Genomic DNA, 24,286 nt, shown 5'->3' with positions numbered 1-24,286 from the left:
ACCCTACACTCATCCCAACACCCCCACATCCAGCACTTCTTGAGGGTCCTGCTTGTTGCCCTTACAGCTCTCGTCACCTCTGACTGACTCTTCCTGGCTGTCACTCCTGACATCAGGAGCTGCGTGCACCCTCACATGAGCATCTGTGCGCTCACTGCCATGTGCCCTGCACGCCAGCAGTGCCTGGCTTGTGGCGGCACTCAGTAATGCTTCTTGAAATGCGACAACATATCTCACCTGCAGAGGTGTCATTCCCAACTCATGGCCACTTCTTCCCTGAGCGATTTTGGATAAATCATTCACTAGACGTTCGAAAATGTTAGCAGCATTTAGATCACAGTCATAGTTGACATAAATATCCACAACACACTGGGCATCTTGGAAAATAACATACGAGTATTAGAATTCTGATCAAAGACAAATAGCAGTTCTAGTTTCTTATTAAACAAGATTTCTTTGCCAAAAAAAATTTCCTAGTGAACTGACTAAGGTGGCCACATCTTATTCAGGAAAGACACATCAGAAGTACTGGGATTGGGGGAATATTTTTAGGCCTGCCTCTAGGTTAACTGAAACCTCAACAGTTCATTCCTGAACTCTAAGGTTGAATTTCCTCATCAGAAAAGGGGCTAAGCTAGGCATGGTGGCACACACCTGTAATCCCAGGGATTTGGGAGAAAGGAGGATTTCAAGTTTGAGGCCAGCCTCAGCAAGTTAGTGAGGCCCTGAGCAATTTAGCCAGTCCTGTCTCAAAATAAAAAATAAAAAGGGCTGGGGATGTGGCTCCATGGTAAAGCACCCCTGGATTCAATCCTCAGTACAAAAAAGAAGAAAACCAAAAAACAAAAGGCAGGGCTAACAGGGCTCAGAGCAACTCAGTGGTAGAGGCCTGCCTAGACTATGGGGCTGTGGGTTCTATCCCAGCACTGCAGAAACAGAAGAGGAAGGGGGCTAATGACTGCCCGACCCGTCCCTTACAGACACCACAGAATAGGATCATGCGTGATGATGACGCGCGGGGTGCCTGGTTTGAAGTCTCACAATGAACCATAAGGCACAGACATTCCAGATTTACCTCAGCACCCAGTCGGGAAGGGCAGCACAGCACCCGGGTGCTGTGGCCTATCAAAAGGGCTCAGCCTGCAGGGAGGATGGCCAGGCATCCCAGTGTGCCAAGGTTAGGGGTTTCTAGTGTCAACACCAAAAAGTCCTGGGAAAACGGCCTGAGCTGGTTATTCTTTAAAAGGAGGGGATAGGGCTTCTCATCAGGCAAGAGTGGCCTTTCAGGGAATGACCTTCCCAACACTTCTTAAAGCTTTGCAAAGAGGGGTCAAGGTCTTCATCTGGCTTTGGCAGATAACAGTGTTGGAAGTGGTTTTGAGCATGTCTGAAGGAGGAGCACCCTCAGGGGAACGTACCTGCACAGATCCTCGTCAGAGTCTGAATGACCATCCACCTGTGCTCAAAAGAACTTGTGGACGTTTCTAAAATGTTCAGGAAAATCTCTTTGAAAAAGACCTAAATGGCATGGAGATAAAGGAGGATGGTATTAACTGTTTTAGTCAGGATTCAAAAATTCTGAAGTCTTTGGAGGCCAGGCAGATCCTGTAAGTAAAGTAGCCTGGACACAGGAAGAGGGGTGCACACTTTCTGCACAAGAGCACGGGAACCCTGGCCTGACCAAAGGATACTTCACAGTGCTGCCCCCCCGCCCCCCAGCTGCTATGTGCAAACCCAGGACCCACGTGTGTTGTGATTTTTTGAGAAAAACCAGAAATGTGGATTTTTTTTTTTTTTTTTTGTAAAATATGATTTCTTAATTTGGCAACTAATTCAAATTTTTCAAACAATCTATAGACCAAACTGGTATAGGGGCTGAGCCCACCACACAGACCACACACCTTAAGCCTCTGATCAAAGTGTACAGTGCACAAGATTTGGGGGCAGAATTTTTATGAAAAGTATTCTCTTGCTGATTCAAACGTTCTTCTCTGGAGTGCCAGCAAGTAGACTGTGTAACCATAGTGCTGGTCACTGTGCTACCAGCAGGTTTCTCATCTGGTACAAGCGTCATCAAGTAAGAAAAAGTCCACTTGGAGTCCATACCTCTATCTGCATTTTCAAGTGCATTTTAAAGTTTGAAAGAAGAGTAAGGAAGATGGCGAGAGAGAGCTCGAAGACATCGGGCACTGAAGAGACGCCGTTTTTGGACAAGGCCACACAGAGGTACTGCTTGATTGCATTGATGAACATCTCGTGCGTCCTGAAGACGGGGCCGGCGTTCTGCAACACCGACAAGAGCAGCTGCAGGGAGACCACCTTGGACCGCAGCTCGTGGGACCTGGCAGAGGAGATGGAAAACGATGGCGGCACTGGAAGAGAAACTGGAGTCCACCTGGAGGACTCCTGAGGCCGCCGGCTTAGAGTCAGCAACTGCCCCTGAATGCGAGGGGAGTGAGGGTGGAGGGCAGAGGTGGGGCTCCTGGCACCTGCAAGGCCCTTGGAGAACAGGAGTGGCCAGCTCCTCTTCTTTTGTCTCCCAACCACAGAGCAGACAATGGAGCAGGAGCAAAGCAAGGGTCAGCCTTGCACCATCTAGGTGAGCAGACACCTCTGCCCACTCTCCACTGTCCTCACCCACGAGATGGTGCTCTCTCCACCAGCCTCACGACCCTCCCGAGTTGGGGAATGGGAAGAAATGGAAGAACGTCATGAACCATGTTCCTGACATTGTTACAATGCCAGCAGCATTCACAGTAGAAGAGTGAAGGATCACTAATGACAACTGCCAGTAACGACAATAACGACAGCGACTATTTCTAAAGTGTGAGGCCCTGTGCTCAGGGCAACACCCATCTCGCTTCACTTAATAAATCCTGCAGGCTGATTCTTGGTTTGTATCTGAAAAATAATCAGTACATAGAAGATGTACCTTCTTTTTCACTTACTGATAGATTTGGGTGTGCAGGTTTGCTGGGAATTGAACCTAGGAGCACTCTGCCACTGAGCTAAGTCCCCAGCCCCCACCCCCTTTCTAATGAGGCTCAGCCACTTCTGTGGAGGAGCTGAGACCTGAGCACAGCTCTCTCTGGCAAGCTTCTGTACACTTCACTCCACAAGGCTAATGTGTCCACTATGGAGAAATATTTGGCTTCCCTGGGTTGAATCTGGTGCTTGAATCTTTATCCCCCCGTCCCTCCACATCCCCATCAGGAGAGTAAATCCATTAGGCCAGGCATAGCGCACACTTGCAATCTGTAATCCCAGTGATTCAAGAGGTGAGGCAGGAGGATTCTGTTCAAAACCAGCCTTAGCACCTTAGTGAGACCCTACTTCAAAAAAATAAAACAGGCTGGGGACTTAGCTCAGTGGCAAAGCACTCCTAGGTTCAATTCCCACCTCCGCAATCTATGAGCTAGTAAAACAAAAGGTATATCTTCTATATACTAATTGTTTTTAAGATACAAACCAAAAGAAAAGCTAGGCAAAATCTTGGTTAGTGGGGACGGACAACTCAAAAAGGACGGTGGGGACTGCAGGAGCCTAGAAAGCTGCAAAACCACGGGACTTGTGGGAAGCCAGGGAGGACAAAGCACAGAGTCCAGTGCTTCTGGATCCCTGGGTGATTGACACCGAGAACCACTGTGTGCTTACTTGGGGTCTGGGGGGCCTTCCCCGAGGGGCTTCATGGACAGCTTGCACAGGGAGCGAAACACCAGGAAGGCGTCCTTCTGCAGGATGTGAGAGAACCTGGCAGCCGTGTGATGCCCTTGCACATCTGACTCCTAAGGCCGGAAACGCAGGAAAGAAAAGAAAGAGGCAAAATGAAGAACGTAATTGTCTCATGGGAATTTAAATTCTTTTTTTTACTCAAAGGGGAGGTGAAAGGGTGTTGGGAGGCTAGAATATGGCAAAAGAGGTGCTAGGGGAGTCACTGGAACAGCTCTAAACCGTGTTTCCCATCCCTCCAAAAGCTGGCATGGATAGTTAAAAAGAAATGGTCAAAAGTAAAATAAAAAACTAACATACAGGCATTTATATTAGTTTGGGCAAGAAAAGTGTTTCTAAGAATAGTGTTGTAGGATAAAAAGAAAAATGATAGGGCATTTTAAAATGAACTTCTTTATCTAAAAAAGTAAGCTACATTTAAAAATTAAAAGTTGCTGAGTATAGTGGCCCACACCTGTAACCCCAGTGGCTCAGGAGGCTGAGGCAGGAGGATTGAGAGTTCTAAGCCAGTCTCTGCAAAAGCGAGGCACAAAGCAACTCAGTAAAATCCTGTCACTAAATAAAATACAAAATAGGGCTGGGGATGTGACTCAGTGGCAAGTGCCCCTGGGTTTAATCCCCAGTACCAAAATAAAATAAAATAAAATAAAAGATAAGATAAAATAAAATAAAATAAAATATAAAAAATGGGCTAGGGATGTGGTTCAGTTAAGCGCCCCTGGGTTCAATCCTCAGTACCACAATCGATCAATCAATCAATAAATATTAAAAGTAAACATCATATATAACTAGGATTAATATCCTTCATATATAAAAGTTCTTCAGATTTCATTAAGGAAATTTGCAAATGCTCCTCTCAAATGCAAAGCAGGCAAAAACAAAACAAAACACAAATAAGCAAATTCACCAAGAAATGCAAAATGACAAATGAACCTAAATAACCTTAGTAAATATCAAGGCAGGACCTTTCTCCTACCATACCAGAAAAGATGTGCACAAATGTTATAGCTCTGTTTTAATAAAAGAATAAGAAAATGGGTATGGATGAGTAGGGATTTGAGTAGTACCTTTCCAGAAGACTAATTTGGTGGTAAGGATCAAAAGTCTTAGTTTCTACCTCTTGGGCTAGGGATGTGGCTCAGTAGTAGAGCACTTTGTACACTGGTGTGTACAAAGCCCTGCGTTTCCTCCTTAATGCCACACACACACAAAAAAGAAATTTCCAACTCTCTTTCATTTATTCTTTATTTCATCAATTCATTCGTTTCTGTGGTGCTAGAGTTCAAACACAGGGACCTGCACATGCCAGGCAAGTGCTATACCACTGAACTATACCCTCAGCCCCAAAGCTTCCTGCTCTGAGCCCAGACATACATTGTAGCAATTTATCCTTAAGAAAGACTTAAGGATGTGCACAAGATTTACCTTTAAGGATGTTTGTTATGAACTGTTTTGTGGTGAAACTTAAATAATCTAACAACCTAATATCCATATAGAAGTTTACATGGCCATTAAAAAATTTAGTTAGATCCACTGCTTCTTGGCCTTTTGGAAAAAACTAAATGAGACCTCTGTGTACTGACATGGAAAGATGTCCATGATGGAGAGCTGAGAGAACAAAGCGAGTCAGGCTAGTGTATTAGACACGGGGTCCTCGTGTGGGATTTACGCATGTCCCTGAGTACATCCATGGGGAATGATACACCCCAAGGGGAAAAGATCTGTCCTGGGGGGGAGGGTGAAAAAAATGTTACGTACAGATATCCAGACAGTACGCCCAGGTATCCAACTTACTGACTGCATTAAAATTTCATGGTGGGGGGATAATGATTAGGAGAAATGTCTAAGAAGGTTCCTGGGGCAGGAAGGGTGCAATCAGGAAAACAACTGAGAAATACACCAGTGCAAAGATACACAGTGGACTCTGGAGAGACCCTCACCGAGTCTCACTTCCTGCTCTGAATGTCCATATACACAGCTTTCAAGGGGAAAATGAAGCTATTTAGAAGTAATGGCAATGTGGTAAACACATCTAGGGGCCTGAAGGGACAATCAAAACATATTCTCAATTTTTAGCAGGTTACTGGGTAGGCTGCATCTCATGGTAGAGCACATGCTTAGCAAGAATGAGGCCCGGAGTTTGATTCCAGCAGCAAAAAAGAAAAAAAAAAAAAGAAAGAAAGAAAAGCAGGTCAAAACATAGCATGTATAGTGTATCATCTCTTTAGGAAATAAAATGCAAGACGGAGAAAAGTCTAGAAGGATACTGACTTGCCCATATATATTGACTTTCCAATATAGAGAAGAAGAAAAAATAGAAGAACTAGTTTCCTTCTCTATATTTTCTTGTTTTTTCCTACAACAAATGTGTATTATTTTGAAAGAGAAGAAAAATGGCAGGAAATTTTAGGTCTTAAAAGTGTGAGTAAAAAAGTTCAATAACAATGTTATATACAACAAACATTAACACATCCCAAGAATTGAACCTATGTACAAAGACTCTCAGACCAGGGCTATGGGCTAACAGCTGAATAGGGCTTGCTCATTTTACCTTGTGGGGTGTGTTTGTGTGTGTGTGGGGGGGGAGATACTGGGGACTGACTGAACGCAGGGGTGCTCTACCACTGACCGACATCCCCAGCCCCCTTTTTGTTGTTTGCTTGTTTTGAGACAGAGTCTCGCGAGGTTGCTGAGGCTGGCCTTTAACTTGCAACCCTCCTGCCTCAGCCTCCAGAGTCACTGAGATCACAGGTGTGCACTGTGGCGCCTAGCTGCTCACTTCTTTTGATGGAGATTTAATTCGGCATCTTATAAAAGACTGAATAGACATGAAAACGGCATGGCGGCATGTGCCAACAGTCCTGGTCATGCAGCAGAAGCAGGAAGATGGCTTGAGCCCAGGGGCAACATAGTGAGTTGTCCCTTCAAATAACAAACCAACCAACAAATGAACAAAATGAAAACATGTCTGTACAGGTTGACAGCCAACATACCAGGTTGTCCGCTGACGACAAGGACTGTCTGTCATCTGCTATGCCATTGGTCTGTGAGTTTTCATCAGCCGCCGGGGCAGCGGCACGTTCCTGGCACTCCAGTTCACCCAGGACCCTGTCGGGCTCTGTGGGACCATGCTTTTCTGCTGCTTCTTAAAAGACAAGCACAAAAGTCATTGCCGATCAGCAGGCATCCCAACAGGCTGCCTGCACCAGATACACACTCCCTCAGGTACCGCGTTTCTCCCGTGCCTCTCCTGCTAGCCCACAAGGCACTCGGCCCAGGTGGTGTTTCAGCCTTAAATGTGTGCGTCTATTGTCCACAGCCTCAGCACCAGAGCCACAGAATGCACAATTCACGGGCTCACTCGTATCAAATCCATCACTGGTGCCTCTGGAATTGTACGTTACAGCAGACCTGCCCACCCTGCCCACTTCTAATCTGAAAAAGACTAGAAGCAGCTAAACGTGAAAAGCAAAGATTTTTTAAAAAGACTATTAATGTAGGAATCAGAGAAGAACCTATATGACAGAAAGCCTCACTGAGAAAAATATAGGCATAAACTTCTTAGCAGCCATGTGAAAACAGAAACAATTAAAAAGATTTCATCATTTTTAATGAGGGAAAGTATATCTGATGATTGGCAGAATGAAGAAATTAAGAGGAATTTATCATTTGGCTCTTTATACATATGAGAAACACTAAAGAACTTAATAAGCAAATCTTCAATAATAGTTTTCCAAGCATATGTTCATTCAACAAATATTTATCACGTGTCTATTGGGTGCTGGGCTGTGGTGTGGGTTGGGGGACATAGCAATGCACGAGAAGGATAGACACCAATTACAGAATGACTTCCTGTGCAGATGCAGAAACAAACCTAAAGGTAGGAAATAAAACTGCTATTTTAAAGACATTTCCACAGGAGTTGAATAATGGAATCTATAAATAGCTTCGTGGTACCCTAACTGAAGAAAAGGATAGGACTTAGAGAACTGGTTTCCAAATTGTGACCCGGGCCGTGGGGTGTGGCTCTGGGGTACAGCACTTGCTTATTAGCATGTGTGAGGCCCTGGGTTCCATCCCCAGCACTGCTAAGTAAAAAAGTAAAAGTAGGAAACTAATTTTTAAAACTGTGTCCCAGTGTACACAGGTGCACACGAATAGCCAGACCCCTTCCGTGGACCAACTCAACATCACCACACGGAGGTACTCAGAGCACTCCTACTCTATTTTTTTCTTTCACTTAAGACATGCAGATTGTTGGGCTGGGGCCGGGGCTCAGTGGTAGCGTGCTTGCCTGGATGTGTGAGGCCCTGGGTTCAAACCTCAGTAGCACATATAAAGAAATTAATTAAGTAAAGGTCCATTGACAACTAAAAAACTAAAAAAATACTTCAAAAAAATGCTGACTGCAACCTACTGAACTGTTTTTATTTGTCACCCACTTAGTGGTTTATTGGCATTGCAATCATGTATTAAACACATGCCAATTAACCTGAGATTTGGGACAAAAAAGAAAAAAAATCTGTCATTCTGAATCATACAAACGCAATACCACTGAAACAATACCACGAAACAGAGTGTTTTGAAGGAAATCTAAAAATATGAGTAAAGCTTCCCTGGTACACCCAATACCCACTGGTGTGTGCCCTGCCCCCTCGACACATCAAAGCTGTCCACGAAAATGCAGCAGCAAAGTCCAGGGATCGGGGCTCATGACCCATCTCCAGAAGAACCTGGATGCCCTGGGCACTGTGTCTCCCGGGGAGCAAGGGACACCAGCACAATCAGGCGGTGTTCCTGAACCCCAAGCAAGAGCGAACAAAACTGATCACTGGCACCAGGTTACTTCAGAATCCCATGTGAAAGATGGGTGAGAGGACATCGATGAGTTTACTGGGCAGGGAAGAAGGAACTCTGCCCTGAAGCACTAGCCAGCAAATCTTCGGGAAGAATGAGGTACTAGGAAAGGTGGGGTTTCCGTGGTTCTTACCTCTCACAGCAGATGTGACTACATCTTCTAAGATGTCCTTTACCACCTCCTGGGCTCCATCGTCAGTCCCTACACATGCCCAAACACACAAGCACAGGTGAGGGTGTTTCCAGAGAAAGGAAAGGAAGGGGGAAAGGAGATTACAACAACGTTCCCCTAAAGCCACAAGGCAAAGGGCAGGAGTGAGCTCTGCCGAAGGCCTCATCCCACCGGGGCAAGACACGCATCCCCTCCGGTTCTGGAAATCCTGAGGCAGCATCTGCTCTGCTTCTGGGTTTCAGTTCCTGGAACGCTGAAACCCCGCCTGCACTCTCCTCCTGAGCCCCAGTTGCTGGGCCCAAGGCCTCCCACCACCCCCAGCTGGAGGGAGGGCAGAAAGATGGGACTTCCTCTAGGCCTTCACCTCCAGCTCCTTACGGAGTTGGTAAGTCACACGACTTCTGCTACTGGACTGTCCACATATTGTAAGCCCAGAATCTAGCAAGAGATTTCCAATGAAAGAGTCGAAGATTTGCTAAATTATAAACAAAATTACTGTGTAAAATGTTAGATAAGTGGAAGAGGTCTGGCACCTCTTTTTTCTCCCATGTTTTTTAACTGGTCAATTGTAGTCATACATAATGATGGGATCTCATTACATATTCATACGTGCACACGATATAATATAATTTGGTCAATAACTTTTTTTTTTTTTTTTTTTTTGACAATTAGTCTTGGGAAAGGAATTTACAAAGCAAACAGCTTTTTTTCAGGGTGGTGGGATAACAGGGATTGAACTCAGGGACACTTGACCACTGAGCCACATCCCCAGCCCTATCCTGTATTTTATTTAGAGACAGGTTCTCACCGACTTGCTTAATTAGTGCCTCGCTTTTGCTAAGACTGGCACTGAACTCATGATCCTCCTGCCTCAGCCTCCCGAGCTATGGGGCTCACAGGCATCCACCACCACACCCAGCTGGTTGCTGTTTTTATCCTTTTCAAAGAATCTACTACACGGTACCTTGCTTACGTGTAGCACCCAAAATGGTTTCCTTTCGTGAGAGATGCTAGTGAGTGAGACTGGGGCCATCAAGTGGTGGCTGGTGAGGCTTGCAGGCCTCAGGAGAGGCTGTTCTGGACACTCTGTTAACACTAAGAAGTCCACTGTGCTTAAATTTCAGGCATGCTATGACAATGTTTGACAACCAAACCAAATCAAATACTTGAAAGGTGCAGAGAGTATGTTTAAAAAACACTGGTTCTGCCAGTTCCCTGGGGATGTCACTACCTTGCCACCTCTGATTAGGCACCAGACCCTACGTGTCTCACACACTATGCCCACGCAAAACAGGATGGTCACCTTGAACAGGTTCAGACGGGAGACTCACTGGCTGCCACTCCGTCTCTAGTCAGCAGGGCCCCACCCTCTGGCCAGCACTCTAGTTACCTAAGCCACATCCTTCCTAACCAACACATCCCTCATTTTGTTTTGGAAGGGTATGTGACTATATTTCCCAGTCTTCCTTTCAGGAAAGGGTGGTCACATGACCGAGTTCTGGCCACTGAGGGGGAAGCCTAACTTCTTGGGGATGGTCCTGGCTTCCAAGCAGGCTTCTCTTTAGAACAAAATGGCAACATCCTGAACCATAAGGACACAGGTCACAAGCTAGGAACAGGAAAAGAACCAGAAAGCGTCTGAGACGAGGCCTTCCCAATCCCTGCTTGCTGCTCAGTTGCGCAGGGAGCATGGGGGTGGTGCAGGGGGGCCCCACGCCCACATCCAGCCAATAGGCGAGCACCTGTGCGTCTGGCACTGTCCCTGGCATGTGGAACACACCACCGTCTCAAAACAGCTCGGTATCCATGGTGCTTACATCCGAACTGAAGATAAGAGGTCAATTTCATTACAGGCCACAGTGTCAGGGAGAAAATGGAGAGGGAGAAGCGAGACGGAGACTCAAGGGGCAGCTGTGACCACACAGGGACAATGAGGTGTGACATGCCTGCTCCCTAGAGACAGGAGTTTGGTTGTCCCAAATTGGTCCAATGTCCAAGCACTTAGTAATATGTAATAATAATACAGGAAAAAACATAGCAAAACGCTCCACTGCCACATTCCAGCCACACGCCAGCCAGCCGGTTCTGTGACAGGAAAACAACTGCTAACTGGGAAGGAACCAGCAGGCAGCTTATGGTCCCCAGATACCCGTCCATTATAAAGCTCATAAAAGTGTTAAGAAGCAGTGGCTGGAGGCTGACCGTCAGAAACAAGTGTGAAGAGGTGGGGCGCACTTTGTTATTTTTATCGAGTGTTGGCCTGTGACTTCTTCCTCTTTTGATCAACAAAATGTAAAATTCCTAAAGCAAAGAGTTGGTTTTAACATGCAAAACAGTTGGGATCATTTTATCCTACCACACCATCTCTGCCACATTCACACATGATCACCATCTGAAATGTTTACTATTTTTCTTTAAACCAACCCATTTTTTAAGTTGAAATTTATTTACAGATTTATTTTGGTACTGATTGAATCCAGGGGGGGCTCAACCACTGAGCCTCATCCCCAGTCCTTTTTTAAACAGGGTCTCACTAAATTGCATAGGCCTTGTTTAGTTATTGAGGCTGGCTTTGAACTTGCAATCCTCCTGTCTTAGCCTCCCAAGCCCCTGGAATTACAGATGCACATCACACCGCTTAGCTAAGATGAAATTTATTTTAAAGAAAATAATAAACTGGACATGGTGACATATGACTGTATTCCTACCACTTGGGAAGCTGTGGTAGGAGGATCACTTGAGCCCAGGAATTTGAGACCAGCCTAGGCAACAAAGGGAGACCTCATCTCAAAAAAAGGAAAAAAGAAAAAAAAAAAAAAAAAAAGGCAGGCAGTTACATAGTCCTAAGTGGCAGGCACTGCTCTCATTTAATCTCACAAACTCCTAAGTTTAACTGTATCCCCATACAGATGGAAAAACTGAGGTTAGAAAGGTTGCCAAAGGGCCACACAGTTACTAAGCAAGAGTCATGATCTGGAAGAGGCTGCCTGACCAGGACCTCTGCATTGGCTGAGGGAAGATATGTTTTCTGTTTTACAGTACTTGAGAGTGGGGCTGTTTCTCCAGGAAAGAAAAGGCCAGCTAAGAGACCCCCACACAGGCAACGCTACTCCTAATTCCGGAAGTGAAAAGTGGAAGAGGACGTGACCGATTTCCTCGGGGAGTGACCGTGAAGACTGCTGCTCGGGCCTGTGACCCTCATGAGCAGGGCTGGCTCGTGCGCTGTGACCGGTGAGCTGCGGTATGAGTTCTCTCAGGAAAGCCCTTTGTTAAAGAACAGACAGAACAGCTGGGAGCTCAGGAGGGCGGGAAGAGGAAAATGGCATGTTTACCTTGGAGGAGCCTAGAGGGCCAGTTCCCAAAATTCACATAGGCAAGCAGGAGTCTGGAGCACAGAATCTCCTTTTGTAAGTTTATAAGGAGCAATCTGAGCCACCTCTTGGACAGGCAGTTGAGATGGACAAATCAACTCCTGACTTATTAAGGAGGGATGCAACACTAACTGCTGAGGGGAAACCGCACAGGTCTACTGGTGTCTTCGCTCCACCTGCACTAAGTACACGGGGAAGCACATGATCCCGGAGGGTCCTAGTTCATCAAACAGGAGAGTGTGGCCAACCTGGGCAGGCCTGGCTGCAGGAGAACGCCGCCCCGGGACAGTCTGCAGAGGGTGGCATGCAACTGTCCATCAGAGAGGTGCTCAAGTCTGACCCCTGGACCCCGGCTCCCCCGGCGAATACCCCCACTACCTGCCAAGGCTGTCCTTCCTCGTTGGCTTCTAGGGACGCTCAGTCCCCCCTCTGGTGTCTGACGATGTCAGCAAGTCTCTGAAGGACTTGTTCTTTCTTTAGAGCCAGATCCTGAGAACTGGAAGAGCTTCCAAACACCATCGTGCACCTGTCCTGACCACTCCCAACAGGTCTGAGGTCTGATTCTCAAGCTCCCAGGACATGCCCCCAGGTACATCAACAAACCCACAGCAACTCTGGACCAGGGAATTTACACTTCAAGTAGTTTCAATAATAAACTTTATGTTACTTCTGTTTTACCACAATAAAAACTGACTGACGTAAAAAAAAGCAATCTATTAACTTACAAATCACTATCTCTGTTAGAGCAGAACTTCAAGTTACTGTTTCTACAAAACTAAATGCTAGAATTCACATTTTTTTCACCATTCATTCAAAAGCTACGTACTGAGTGTGTGCCAGGCCTGGCCAGGTGTGCGGAATACGGTGGTGGACACGGTGTCCTACCAGTGACCATGGCACTCCAGTAAAAGAGGGCCACACGACAGAGGATGGGGAGCCACGGGGTGACGGGGAGGGACATCAAGCAAAAAGGCACTGCAGGAAAAGGGAAGGACCTTCTGAAACCAGAAACAACACCTGGGCACTGTGCAGCAAAGAAGGATGTGAGGAGGGGACAGAGGTGCGTGGGTCAGGCACACGGCGCTCTACAAGCCAGGGGGTGGGTGGGTGTGGGCCTCACTCTGAATGGGACGAGATGGGGAACGCCAAGCAGGGAGGGCTGTGACCTGATTCAGGCATTTAAGGGATCACTTTGGCCGCTGTACAGAAAATGGGCCTCTTTCAACCCAGCAGAGAATTGCTGTTCAATCTGCACGGCTGTGCTTCCTACAGAGTATTTAAATGTCAGTATTCACAGATTAACCACAGTTTGATAAGGGTCACAGTAAACTCTGACCCTCTGGTGGCGGGGCTGGAGCCTGAGCACCTTAGGACACACCGAAGCAAGAGCAAGTGCTCAGCCTGGACTCCAAGACACAAGCTCTGGGTGGCACCTTTCTCTTCTGTCCTTCCTGGACACAGAACAGCATTTCAGCACAACACATGTCCTATTCCAGTACATGCCAAGCACTCTGGAAAACTCTATAAAGGAACAAAGGCTGCTCAAATACGCACGCTCTAGTAAGGAAGTCACTACTGGCGGACATCTTTTTTTTTTTTTTTTTCTTTTTTTGCGGTACTGGGGATCGAACTCAGGGCCTTGTGCTTGTGAGGCAAGCACTCTACCAGCTGAGCTATCTCCCCAGCCCGGCGGACATCTTTACTGACCCCAAGAAGAAAAGGGGTCAGTCCCAGAGAAGGTCAGACACTGTGGACAACAACAGCCTGAGTGGGGAACTATTTGACAGAAGTACTAGGTAAACCACTAAGAAAAAAATAAGACCTTTGAATCTGGTTCATACAGAACCAGGAGGAGACACAGACATTGAGAAGCCATCTCTGGACAACTGAATCTGAATGTTTCATTTACTTTAAGACTATAACCAGGTGTGAGATAATCTTGTGTTTAAAAAAGCAACAGAAATAAGTGATGCATCTGAACAGAGGAAGAAAACACAGCAATCTTGCCACCATCCACCTTCTCCTGTCTGCTCGCCTGCCCACCCACCCAGGGTCCTGCTGCTCCACACAGGTCTAAGTGGCTCAGAACTGCGAGGCACTGGACAAGGAACAGAGACCCAGCGCAACAGGGTAGGTGAGGCCCCAGTCCTCTCTGGGCACAATCACCCACTAGCTCCCAATGAAGACAGTGCCCCACACTGAGCCCACTACACTGGGGCTGGCACGAAGACACAGCTAGACACGTTCCAGGAACCACTTAGGAACGACTGCAGAGCTGATGACGGAGGGGTACAAAACCAAAGCCTCTTCAGGGAGCCCGCAGCCACGGGGTAGTGCACAAGGCACTCTCACCCGTGGCTCCGCCATACCTGAGAATGATGGGCCTCGTTCTCTGGGTGCGTCTCCGTTTTCTGGACCCACTTTTCCAGGCCCACTTCCGGCATACTCGCCGTTGGGTAAATCTGTTTTTTCAGGAGTTGCTGGTTTGCTCTGTGCCTGGCTCTGCTTTAAACGACTGAACTTTGGGGATGCTGCTGCAGCTTGGACCACGGGGGACTGGGGTTTTGACTGAATTGGTTTTTCCAATTCTCTGGCTTCCTGCAACTGGAAGGCAACAGGAAAGGGATTCAACCTACATGGTCAGAGCATTTTGGTAAGAAACAATTACACCAGCCTATGGCTTAAACAATTTCCAGCCAGCAGGATAACTTATTTATTTATTTTGGTACTGGGGATTAAACCCAGGGGCGCTTAACCACTGAGCCATACTCTCAGCCCCTTTTATATTTTATTCAGAGACAACCTCCCAAGCATCTGGGATTACAGGCGTGTGCCACCACGCCTGGCCAGTATAAATTTTTTTTTTTTTTTTTTTTTTTTGAGGTGCTGGGGATCGAACCCAGGCAAGCACTCTACCGACTGAGCTATCTCCCCAGCCCCAGTATAAATTTTTTAAAGGCAATAAATGCAAAGCAAACTCTGAATGTGACAAACTCAAAGCAAATTCTAAATGCGACCTTCAAGACCCACACTGGAGTCTGTCTGACTTTAAAAGGAGAAAGAGTAGGGTTAGGGTTAGGGTTAGGGATAAGGAGGGTGGTAAGAATGGAGGAAGGAAGGACTGTATAGAGGGAAAAGAGGGGTGGGAGGGTTTGGGGGGGAAGGGAAAAAAAATAACAGAATGAATCAAACAACATTGCCCTGTGTAAATTTGTGATTTTTAATTAAAAAAAAAAAAAAAAAAAAAAAAGGAGAAGGAAAGTGCAATACAGAGGATTCGTGGGAAGAAGGGATAAACTTTCAGTGCTAGTGCCCTTCACAGCCCTGGGGTCCACAAGAGATCAGACATGACAGTACCCTGCCTGGCGGCTGGCCACTCACCACTTGGTTTTCCATGCGGGTGAAAATAACGTTCAGCATCTGGGTGAGCGTGGCCTTGGCAGTGGTTTGATTGATGAGATTTTTGCTGGCCAAATAGATGTTGTAACATGTCCTCACTGTCTGCAGGATGGTGCCCTCGTGAATTTCAATGTGTGGGGAAGTCACCGCAGTTAGAAGGGCCTGGAATGCAGACCCCAGACTGTTACCTTCAAGCACCCACCTCCCATGCCTTCCACCTCCCCCAGCCAGACTTTTCTAGAGGAGTTGGCTTTGATTTTTCTTGTTTGTCCTGTTTTGTTTTTTAATTCTAAGATGGTTCTGCACACTAAACTGGATGATTATTGCCAAGAGCCAACTTTCTATTATTGTAAAGAGCTTAAAAGCAATTACTAACTCCCTAAAATCCAAATTATCTGAAGCAGGCTTTCTATTGGTTTGCTTTCTAAAAAGTCTTTACTTCTGAGTGTCAACATTGGCTGAAAAACTGAAAAACCTAGAATAAAGATGACAGACCCTGGATCTCACCTACACAGATCACAAAACACAGGTCTGCACGGGCAGCTGGCCTCCCAGGTCCCGATGCGTGCCAAGAAGACTCTGACACGGAGCTACTGGTCATGAAGCCTCGGCACCCAGAACCTACCATCTGCAAGGCTGGCCACCCACCCAGTCCCTGTCTCCCAAGAAGCAGCTGGCACCATCCCATGCCAAATCACTCCTGGCAGCAAACAAGGAACAGAGAAGCGGAATGGGGAGCCAGGAGCAAAGACCAGTGGGTGACACAAGTCTTGGGGATGATCTGCTGAGAAATGGCAGTCTGGGACCCCAGAATTTCATGGGGAAAGACTGTAGGATTTTAAGCCCATTTAATTCATAAGCAATTTAGTATTATTAGCAGAATGTTTACTTTGAAAACACACCTGGTTCTACTCTTATCTCAGTCCATGCTAATAAATGCTGACACTTGACAAAAGATCTAAGTGATGCTTAAATTTTTCTGTTCCAGCTCAGCACCACCTGAGACAACTGACACACGGTAAAACAGAAACACAAATTCCAAAGGGAACTCGCTTTCTAATTGAAAATCCACATCAGGTAAATGGAAGTACCTTAATTATTTGTAACTGAACCCCTTCATCCGTCTGAGGGCCCTGAAAGCAATTGCAAATGGTTTCAACGATCCTGTCGATCAGTCGCTTCCCCGGGGCTCCGCTGTCGGGGGCATTGCCAGTGATGTGCCCATAGGCGATGAGTTTCTAAACACAGAAAGAAGAGAGATTAGAAGTTTCTGCCTGGCCAGGACTGAGGCTGTCCACAACAGCAAAAGAGAGGCGGTGAGCATGGTCAGGGCTGCTACAGATTCCTCTGTCCAGAAGCCAGGCAGGCAAGACCACTGCCATGCAGCCTCCAACCTTGGCCCGACAGCAGATCCAGAGACGGTGACACATTGTTCAGTGCTGGCAGCAAGGCACAGAATACTCCCCAGCACACAACCATCTGTGCAAAATACGGAGGGATTAAAAACCACACTTACCAAAGGCAGCAGATTAGCAGCTATCTAGAGCTCAGGTCAGAGGGTGGCCAGAGTGATATGGGAGTAACTGCTATTAAGTCTGGGGTTTTTGAGGTTAAAAACAAAATCTAAAAAATTACATTGTGGTGATTGCTGCACATTTCGGTAGACATACTAAAAATCACTGACTTGTACACTTTAAATGGGTGAATCATATGCTAATTATAGCTCAATAAAGCTGTTTAACATATTATGTATGTTTTTTCTTTAAGTGTTAAGATATCTAAGAAACTAATGATAACATGTTTTGCTTGAGGAGAGAACTAAGTAGCCGAGGCCAGGATGAGACTAAGGCACTTCTTTTCATTCTCTTGAAATGCCAGTATATTTTCTGTTCCAGAAATTAAAGTAAGAACAGTGACCATGATCTGCTTCTACATTATCAAATAAGGGTGTCGCTCACACAGCTGGAAAGGCCACCTCACCCACCCATGGATTTCAGCATGGAGGATCTCAGGGCCGAGGGACCCTCAGAGGTCAGGGTGATCTCCCAGCCACGGTGAATTTCAGAACCACCTGAGGGAGCACATTAAAAAGAGGCTCCTGGACCTCAGCCCAGACCTAATGAATGAGAAATTCTGGGGTAAAAAATCTGTTTTTCTTCCAACTACAAAGGTTATTCTGACGGAGGGCCACATAACAGACACGGAACTTCCATGTGCTCACTGCCTCCAGTGAGTTGATGACAACTCTTAAAAATGTGGCTCTGGGGCTGGGTCATGGCTCGGCGGTACAGCGCTTTGCCTGGCACATGAGGCACTGGGTTCAATTCTCAGCACTGCATGTAAATAAATGAGATAAAGTTCCATTCACAACTAAAAAAATACTAAAAACAAAAAGTTAACCAGCAAGTTAAAAAAAAACAATGCTGCTCTGTTCTTTATCCTTCCAGGCTGTGGCTGGCCACACTCCTGCCTCTGCCTGTACAAGGTAGAACCTACGGAGTTACCGCCGCCAGGGAAGGAGGCCCTGGAGCCATGCACCACACTGCAGAAGCCTGATGTCACTTCTCAATGGCTCTTCCCCACCACTAGCCACAAAGCACCGCCATTCAATAAGCAGAAAACCAAATTCAGAGTGGCTGAGTCAAAACAGCAGTGCTATATCGTGTGACTGAGGAGCAGGTCAGAGGCCTGAACATGTGGCCACTCAAGTCCAACTCTGGGCCCCATGTGGGGGTGCAGAGCCTTCGCCCCACTGCTGTGACTGCAGGCTTCCTGAGATGCAGGGCCGGCAGATAAGTTCTGGTCTCTGACACTACTGACTCTTCCTCCTCACAGACTCAAGTCTATTGTGAGCGCTGTGATATAAGGATGAGATGCAAACTTCCCAGATGTGGATGTTGAACAGCAGGTTCCCGGGCTGAGGATGTGGTTCAGTGGTAGACTGCAGGATTAGCAAGCACCAGGCCCTGGGTTCCATCCTCAGCACCAAAAGAAAGAAAGGAAAAATAGGTTCTATACAACCAAACACCAATACTGCAAAGCAAAGATGGAGATGCAGTACCAGATACTTAATTATTAAGTACAAAAAGGACTGGAAACGTTCTCCACCCACAGATTTCTCAAAAGGCATGATACCTTTCAACTTAAAAAGGGTTTTCAGTATGATTTTACCCCTTGCCTGTGCAGTGAGAAAGGACCAAAAGAAAACAGAGTTCCTGAATACTGTGAGTCTTTCTGGCTCTGCTATCTAATCCTTCTCTGTGCCAGACACTGTCCCAGGCACTGTGACATGTGATCCTATTTCTCGTAGTTCATGTCATTGGCGGGGTGTGACGGAGAGAAGAGGCTCACACCAAACTCTGAACTGACTAGGACCTGTATGGCTCTGTGTGATTTGCAGACACCACCCCCACAGTAGATGTCCTGGCCTTAGTCCTCATTGATACAATGGAGCTTGGTACAGCGGGGCCACTGATATACATGTTTAAGGGGACTCGTACAGGCAGGCTCTGGCATGGAGGAACACTGTAACAGGCCTTCACTGGACCTACTGTTAAGGGAACACTGCTGAATGTAAAAAGCAAGCTGTAGAAAAATTTGTACAGGTGACGACAGTATTTGCAGAAAAAGGAAAAAAGAAAGAAAATCACACATCTAAATAAGCAACTGATTTTAGGGCTGGCCCAAGGAACTTCAGCCTTATCTGTAAAGTTCTGAAGACTTTTAGAGAATGATGTCATATACAACCAACATAACTAAAAAATTCTTCTTTTTTTTTTTTTTTTTGTGGTTTTGTGGTGCTGGGGATCAAACCCAGGGCCTGTGCTTATAAGGCAAGCACTTTACCAACTGAGCTATCTCCCCAGCCCTAAAAAATTCATTTTTAAATGTGCATTTAAAAATCCAAAGTATTCTAGAAGTAAGAGCTAAAATCTAACCCTTGTGGAAAGAACAGGACAGTTCAAACCAATGGTCCCTACAACCACCGCCCAGTGTAGGAAGAAAACATTACTCTATTTGTAACTGATACTTAGCTTAATCTTTTGAAAGTTCTATTTTTGTATGTTTAATAATGTCTACACTTCAAATAACAGTAATATATGTGTATAATTTTAAATTGAAGAAATATGACCAGAAAACCTTGGGCTTAGGCAAGACTGGCCACAAGGCTGCACACCCAGCCCTGGTCCTGGGGCCTGTGCAGCAGACCAGGTGTTGAAGGAGAGGAACGAAGGCACCTCTTGTGGCCTGACAGGAGCTGGCAGCAGGGCAAGTCCCCAGTGGGAAGAAGGACTTGACTAACCAAGCTCACAGCAAACAGGGCCCCACGGCACCTGTGCCCTCAGCACCTCTCCACGTGGACATGTCCGCAACTGGGGTCAATTCCGCCAAAACCAGGTGTCAGCCCTGGGTACTGGCCTTCCATTTCTAACATATACGTTTCCTCACCTACTCCAGGAAATTCCAGGCCAACAGGCTTAGCAAGACAGCTGCCAAGGGGAAGCACACTTTTCCATTCAGAGTCCAGAGAGCACCCAGTCACCTTCTAATACCATAAAAGGATGACACATTTTACATCTTATTTACCAAAGAAATCCTGTACCCATTAAATTCCAGAGAACTGCATTTTACACAGAGAACCATATACCATAACCCTCAAGACTGGCAGAGGCTGAATTAAGGCAGGACATCAACACATCCATTTGAAATCACACACATATACACAGAGTTCCAAAGCCAAACTATTTGTATTATTAAAGAGGCCAGAGCCAAGGGGCAAGAGTTAACAGCAATAGTTAATAGCAGGTCATAGCAAGGGTAAGCACTGTTTCTCCATAAAGGACTACCTTCTAGGGCTGGGGGTGTAGCCCAGCAGTAGAGCACTTGCTAGCATGTACAAAGCCCTGGGTTCCACTGCCAAGACCACACACCCCTGCACATGCACAAAAAGACCGCATACTAGATATTGGACTATGGATCAAGTGGTCTCCTTGCAACTATTCACTCTGGCTCCAGTAGAGGGAGAATAGCCACATGTAATACATAAATATATGAATACAGCTGTTGCTATGGACTGAAAGTGTGCCCAATCCCCCATCCACATGATGAAGTCCTAACTCCCAAGGTGACAGAATTAGGCCTTTGAGAGACAATCTGGTAAGTCACGAGGGTAAGGTCCTCCCGATGGGATCAGTGTTCCATAAGAAGAGACCAGAGAGCTAGTGCACACTATCTAACACATGAGGAAACAGGAACCAGAATCAGTTGGGATCTTGATCTTGTACCATTCAGCTCCTAAAACTCTGAAAATTAAACGTCTGATGTTCAAGTCCCTCAGTCTATGGTATTCTGTTACAGCACCCAAACTAGACAGCTGTGTTCCAATAAAACTTTATTTACAAAAAGTAGGCAGCAGGCCAGATTTGTCATGGAACACAGTTAACAAACCCTGGTTAAGAACATAAACATGGAAAAAAAAAGAACATAAACATGGCCAGGTGCAGTGGCATACAGCTGTAATCCCAGCAACTTGAGAGGCTGAAATAGGAGGATCACAAGTCAGAGGCTTGTGTCTCAAAACATTAAAAAAAGGGCTGGTGCTATATCTCAATGGTAGAGTACCTCTGGGTTCAATCCCCAGCACCCCCCCAAAAAAAACCCAAAACCATAAATGGGGGGTCTGGAAGGTCTAGATACCTGTCTAATTTCATCACTCCCTGGCTAAAAGAACTTGAACTGAGTTGGTAACTTTGTTTGGTTTCCTTGATTCTAAAATGAGGGCACCTCAGAGGGCTGCTGGGCCCGGGCATGTCTGACAGTAATGAATTTGGCGTGCTCGGGGCCCAGTGCAGGACAGGAGCTCAAGGAGCGCCAGCTGTGGCCCCAGTGCATCAGTGCTGCTGACCCTCAGCATTGGTCACGGGGAAATGACAAATGAAGCTATGCTACGTTTCCTCAGAAAACATTCACAGCATCAACTATTTTAGGAGAGAAGTAGGACTCAGCCTGCCACTTAGGAATTCTTGGCTCATTAAATGCTTCACATAGGACAATCTGTACAGAATTATCTTCAATGAGAAGAACGTTTCTTCATTTGGAAGAGCTGCTTCTGTGAAAAAACTGTCGTCGGTTCTCAAGCACACACATCAAAGAAGAGAGGTTAACAGGGTAAATACCAGACAGGGATGCCAAACGGTGCACGCCCACTGCCACTTTGCAGTCCAGCCCTGGGAGACGCGACAGTCATTGAAGGCTCTCGTTCTCCAGGCTCCCCACGAGGCTGCACGTGCTGCTTAAAGCAGCTCGCTAAGTAATCACAATGCAAAATCTATTCACCCCTTTTGTTCTAGAAAGTACTGTAAATTGTGGCTTCCTTCAGTGTATTTTACAGACTTCAATAAAATGCTTTTCATTGATGTGTGCTGCCCACTGAGGTCAAGAATAAACGTTCTTTAAGGTAATCAGAAACTTCAGAACTAAGTCTTGAGAAAAAACACAAGAATGCAGCACCAGGAACAAGAAACAAGTTACAGTCCTGCTCCTTTCACGTCCTGTGTGTTACTGGACAAGTCATCCTGACTTCTCCCCTCCTGCCCATCATCAGCACAAGATAACCTGTCATGAGGTTACCTGCAGTTCTAAATACAGTCATTCTCATTAGTGACAGATTCTGTACTTCAAATGCACTTACTCACTAACCCTGAAGTCAGTACTTGTGGACCTGCAGTCTCCTGGGGACACACACGGAGCAGTGAGGACTGGACTGGCTTGGTGCTCCACTCCCAGCTGAGTGGGGAGGGCGATGCCAACCTTGTCTCAGCTCTCCCGATCGCTGTGTACTTGGTGCCACGTCTTTCGCACCCCATCCTCTTTGCTCTTTAAGATGCTCCCTAAGTGTGTGCTGAAGAGCTTTCTAGAGTTTGGGAGCAAGAAGGCAGTAACGTGCCTCACACAGAAATCATGAGTATATAAGCTTTGAGGTGCTGCTGGCTGTGAATGTGACACTAATGAATCAACAATGCATATGAAATAAGGTACATTTAAATAGACACACACAAAGAACAGTCATATGTTAATCAACTGACTAGAGAACAGCAGGAAGCTGACAAGGAGGAAAGGTTCAGCACTTGCTAGCTCATGGTCACAACGATCTTACAGACTCAGCACACACACTCCTTCCCTCCCTCCTGAGACTGCCAGAGAATAAGCTGCGCCTTCCTCCCCACCTCTGAGGGCATCCCCAGTACCAGGGCTGTCACCAGCACAGCTCTGGGTAAGGAGCACCCGTGGCTCAGAGGGGACCCCTTGGACCATCAAGCTGAAACGTGGTACCTGCAAGCAGTCAAGGGACGTGCTGACCACCCGGGGGGACTTGGACTGGCACGCCAGCTCAAACGGAAGGAAATACTTGTCAGCTTCGATGAAGCTTGCCTTTGGCGGTGCTGCAGTGCCGAGCCTAGGGAAAGAGCAGGAGGGCCGAGGTGAGAACAGGCAGCTCGCTTTCTCCGCCTCACTCTAACTTCCCATTCCGCTCGCTTCCATTTATTTAATTAAAAAGCCCTGCAAACTGTATCTTGGGGCCAGCCAATTAAATGCTGAGCACATGCAACTTCAGGGAAAAAACCTCAAGTGCCACATGCAGACAGAGAGATCTGTGATGGTGAGCCCAATCGACGGCACCCTAGACGGGGACCTGGCAGCAGCCGCGCCAGCGCTGTATTTCTAAAATGTGACTAACCGGCCTCATTACCATGAAGATCAGGAGCAGCCACTTAAGAGAGCCAGCTGTCCTCATGCCTAAGCATGCCAAGGGAGAGACAGTGGCTCTGCTCTCCTCTCAAGACAAGGTCTGATGGCATCAACTTGGCCTTTCCTCCAAATACGTTAAGTACTCAGTCTTACTGGTTCAGACACTCAGAGCTCCGCCGTGGGCACAGGACGGGGCTAGCAGCCTGCTGCCCTGCCATCAGACACAAGCAGCCTGGCTACTACCAGCCCTTGGTGCTGCCTGTCCAGCAAGGAGAAAGTGCTGTTGCTTACCTCTGCTTCTCTATTTCTGCTTTAATTTCATCTGGTGGAAAGAAGGAAAAGCACATTAGGACCATGCAACATTTATGGAAAAGACAACTTTACTACATGGTATTTAGAAACCATTAAAAAGAAAGTTTAGGAGATTTTTACACACTGAAGTTTTGATATGCTGTGCAAAGATCATAAGGACAGTAATAACAGCAGGGCAGTATGTGCCAGGCTTATTCTCTGCTTACTTGTTGAACTCATTTAACGCTCACAACAGGCCTATGAGGCGCCACCTTATTTACAGCAGGGTTTCTCAGCCTAGCATTGCTGACATTTGGGGACATCTGATTCTTTACTACGGGGTGTTCAGTGCATGGTAGGATGTTGAGTACCTTCCCAGGCCTCCACCCACTGGATGCCAGTAGCACTCCCACCTCCCTGCAGCCTTCAATATCAAAATCATCTCCAGACATTGCCCAGTGTTCCCTGTGCAAAACTTCCTCTGATGAGAACCAATGACTTCAGTGAGGAAACCAAGACAGAACACAAGTAGGTCACTTGATCTCTGTTACACAGTAAGATCTGGAAGCCAGGTGCGGTGGCACACACCTGTAACCCAGCAACTCACAGGATGAAGAACTGCAAGTTCAAGGCCGGCCTGGCAACTTAGTGAGGCCCTGTCTCAATGAGAGATGGGGAGAGCTGGGGATGTAGCTCAGTGGTAGAGCACCCTAGGTTC

General features: G+C 46.6%; 1 protein-coding gene across 2 annotated transcripts in view; it reads right to left on the bottom strand.

Annotated features, from left to right (window-relative positions):
• Positions 1-24,286, bottom strand: part of ARFGEF2 (ARF guanine nucleotide exchange factor 2) — an 84,986-nt gene that overhangs the window by 46,712 nt on the left and 13,988 nt on the right. Inside the window, exons 2-12 of one of the 2 annotated variants that reach the window (XM_079128829.1) lie at positions 23,569-23,599; positions 22,861-22,984; positions 16,620-16,766; positions 15,511-15,690; positions 14,499-14,733; positions 8,720-8,788; positions 6,723-6,871; positions 3,655-3,785; positions 2,107-2,341; positions 1,419-1,518; positions 238-377 (exon numbers count right to left, since the gene is read on the bottom strand). In XM_079128829.1, coding sequence (XP_078984955.1) covers positions 238-377; positions 1,419-1,518; positions 2,107-2,341; positions 3,655-3,785; positions 6,723-6,871; positions 8,720-8,788; positions 14,499-14,733; positions 15,511-15,690; positions 16,620-16,766; positions 22,861-22,984; positions 23,569-23,599 — 1,541 coding nt within the window. Of the gene's footprint in view, positions 1-237; positions 378-1,418; positions 1,519-2,106; positions 2,342-3,654; positions 3,786-6,722; positions 6,875-8,719; positions 8,789-14,498; positions 14,734-15,510; positions 15,691-16,619; positions 16,767-22,860; positions 22,985-23,568; positions 23,600-24,286 lie in introns of both variants that reach the window. The other variant, XM_079128828.1, reaches the window with a different exon arrangement.

This window comes from Sciurus vulgaris (genome assembly GCF_902686455.1).
Source record: "Sciurus vulgaris genome assembly, chromosome: 2".
Taxonomy (NCBI): Eukaryota; Metazoa; Chordata; class Mammalia; order Rodentia; family Sciuridae; genus Sciurus; species Sciurus vulgaris.
Note: the sequence above shows the minus strand (reverse complement) of the source record. Positions and strands in the feature narration are given on the sequence as shown.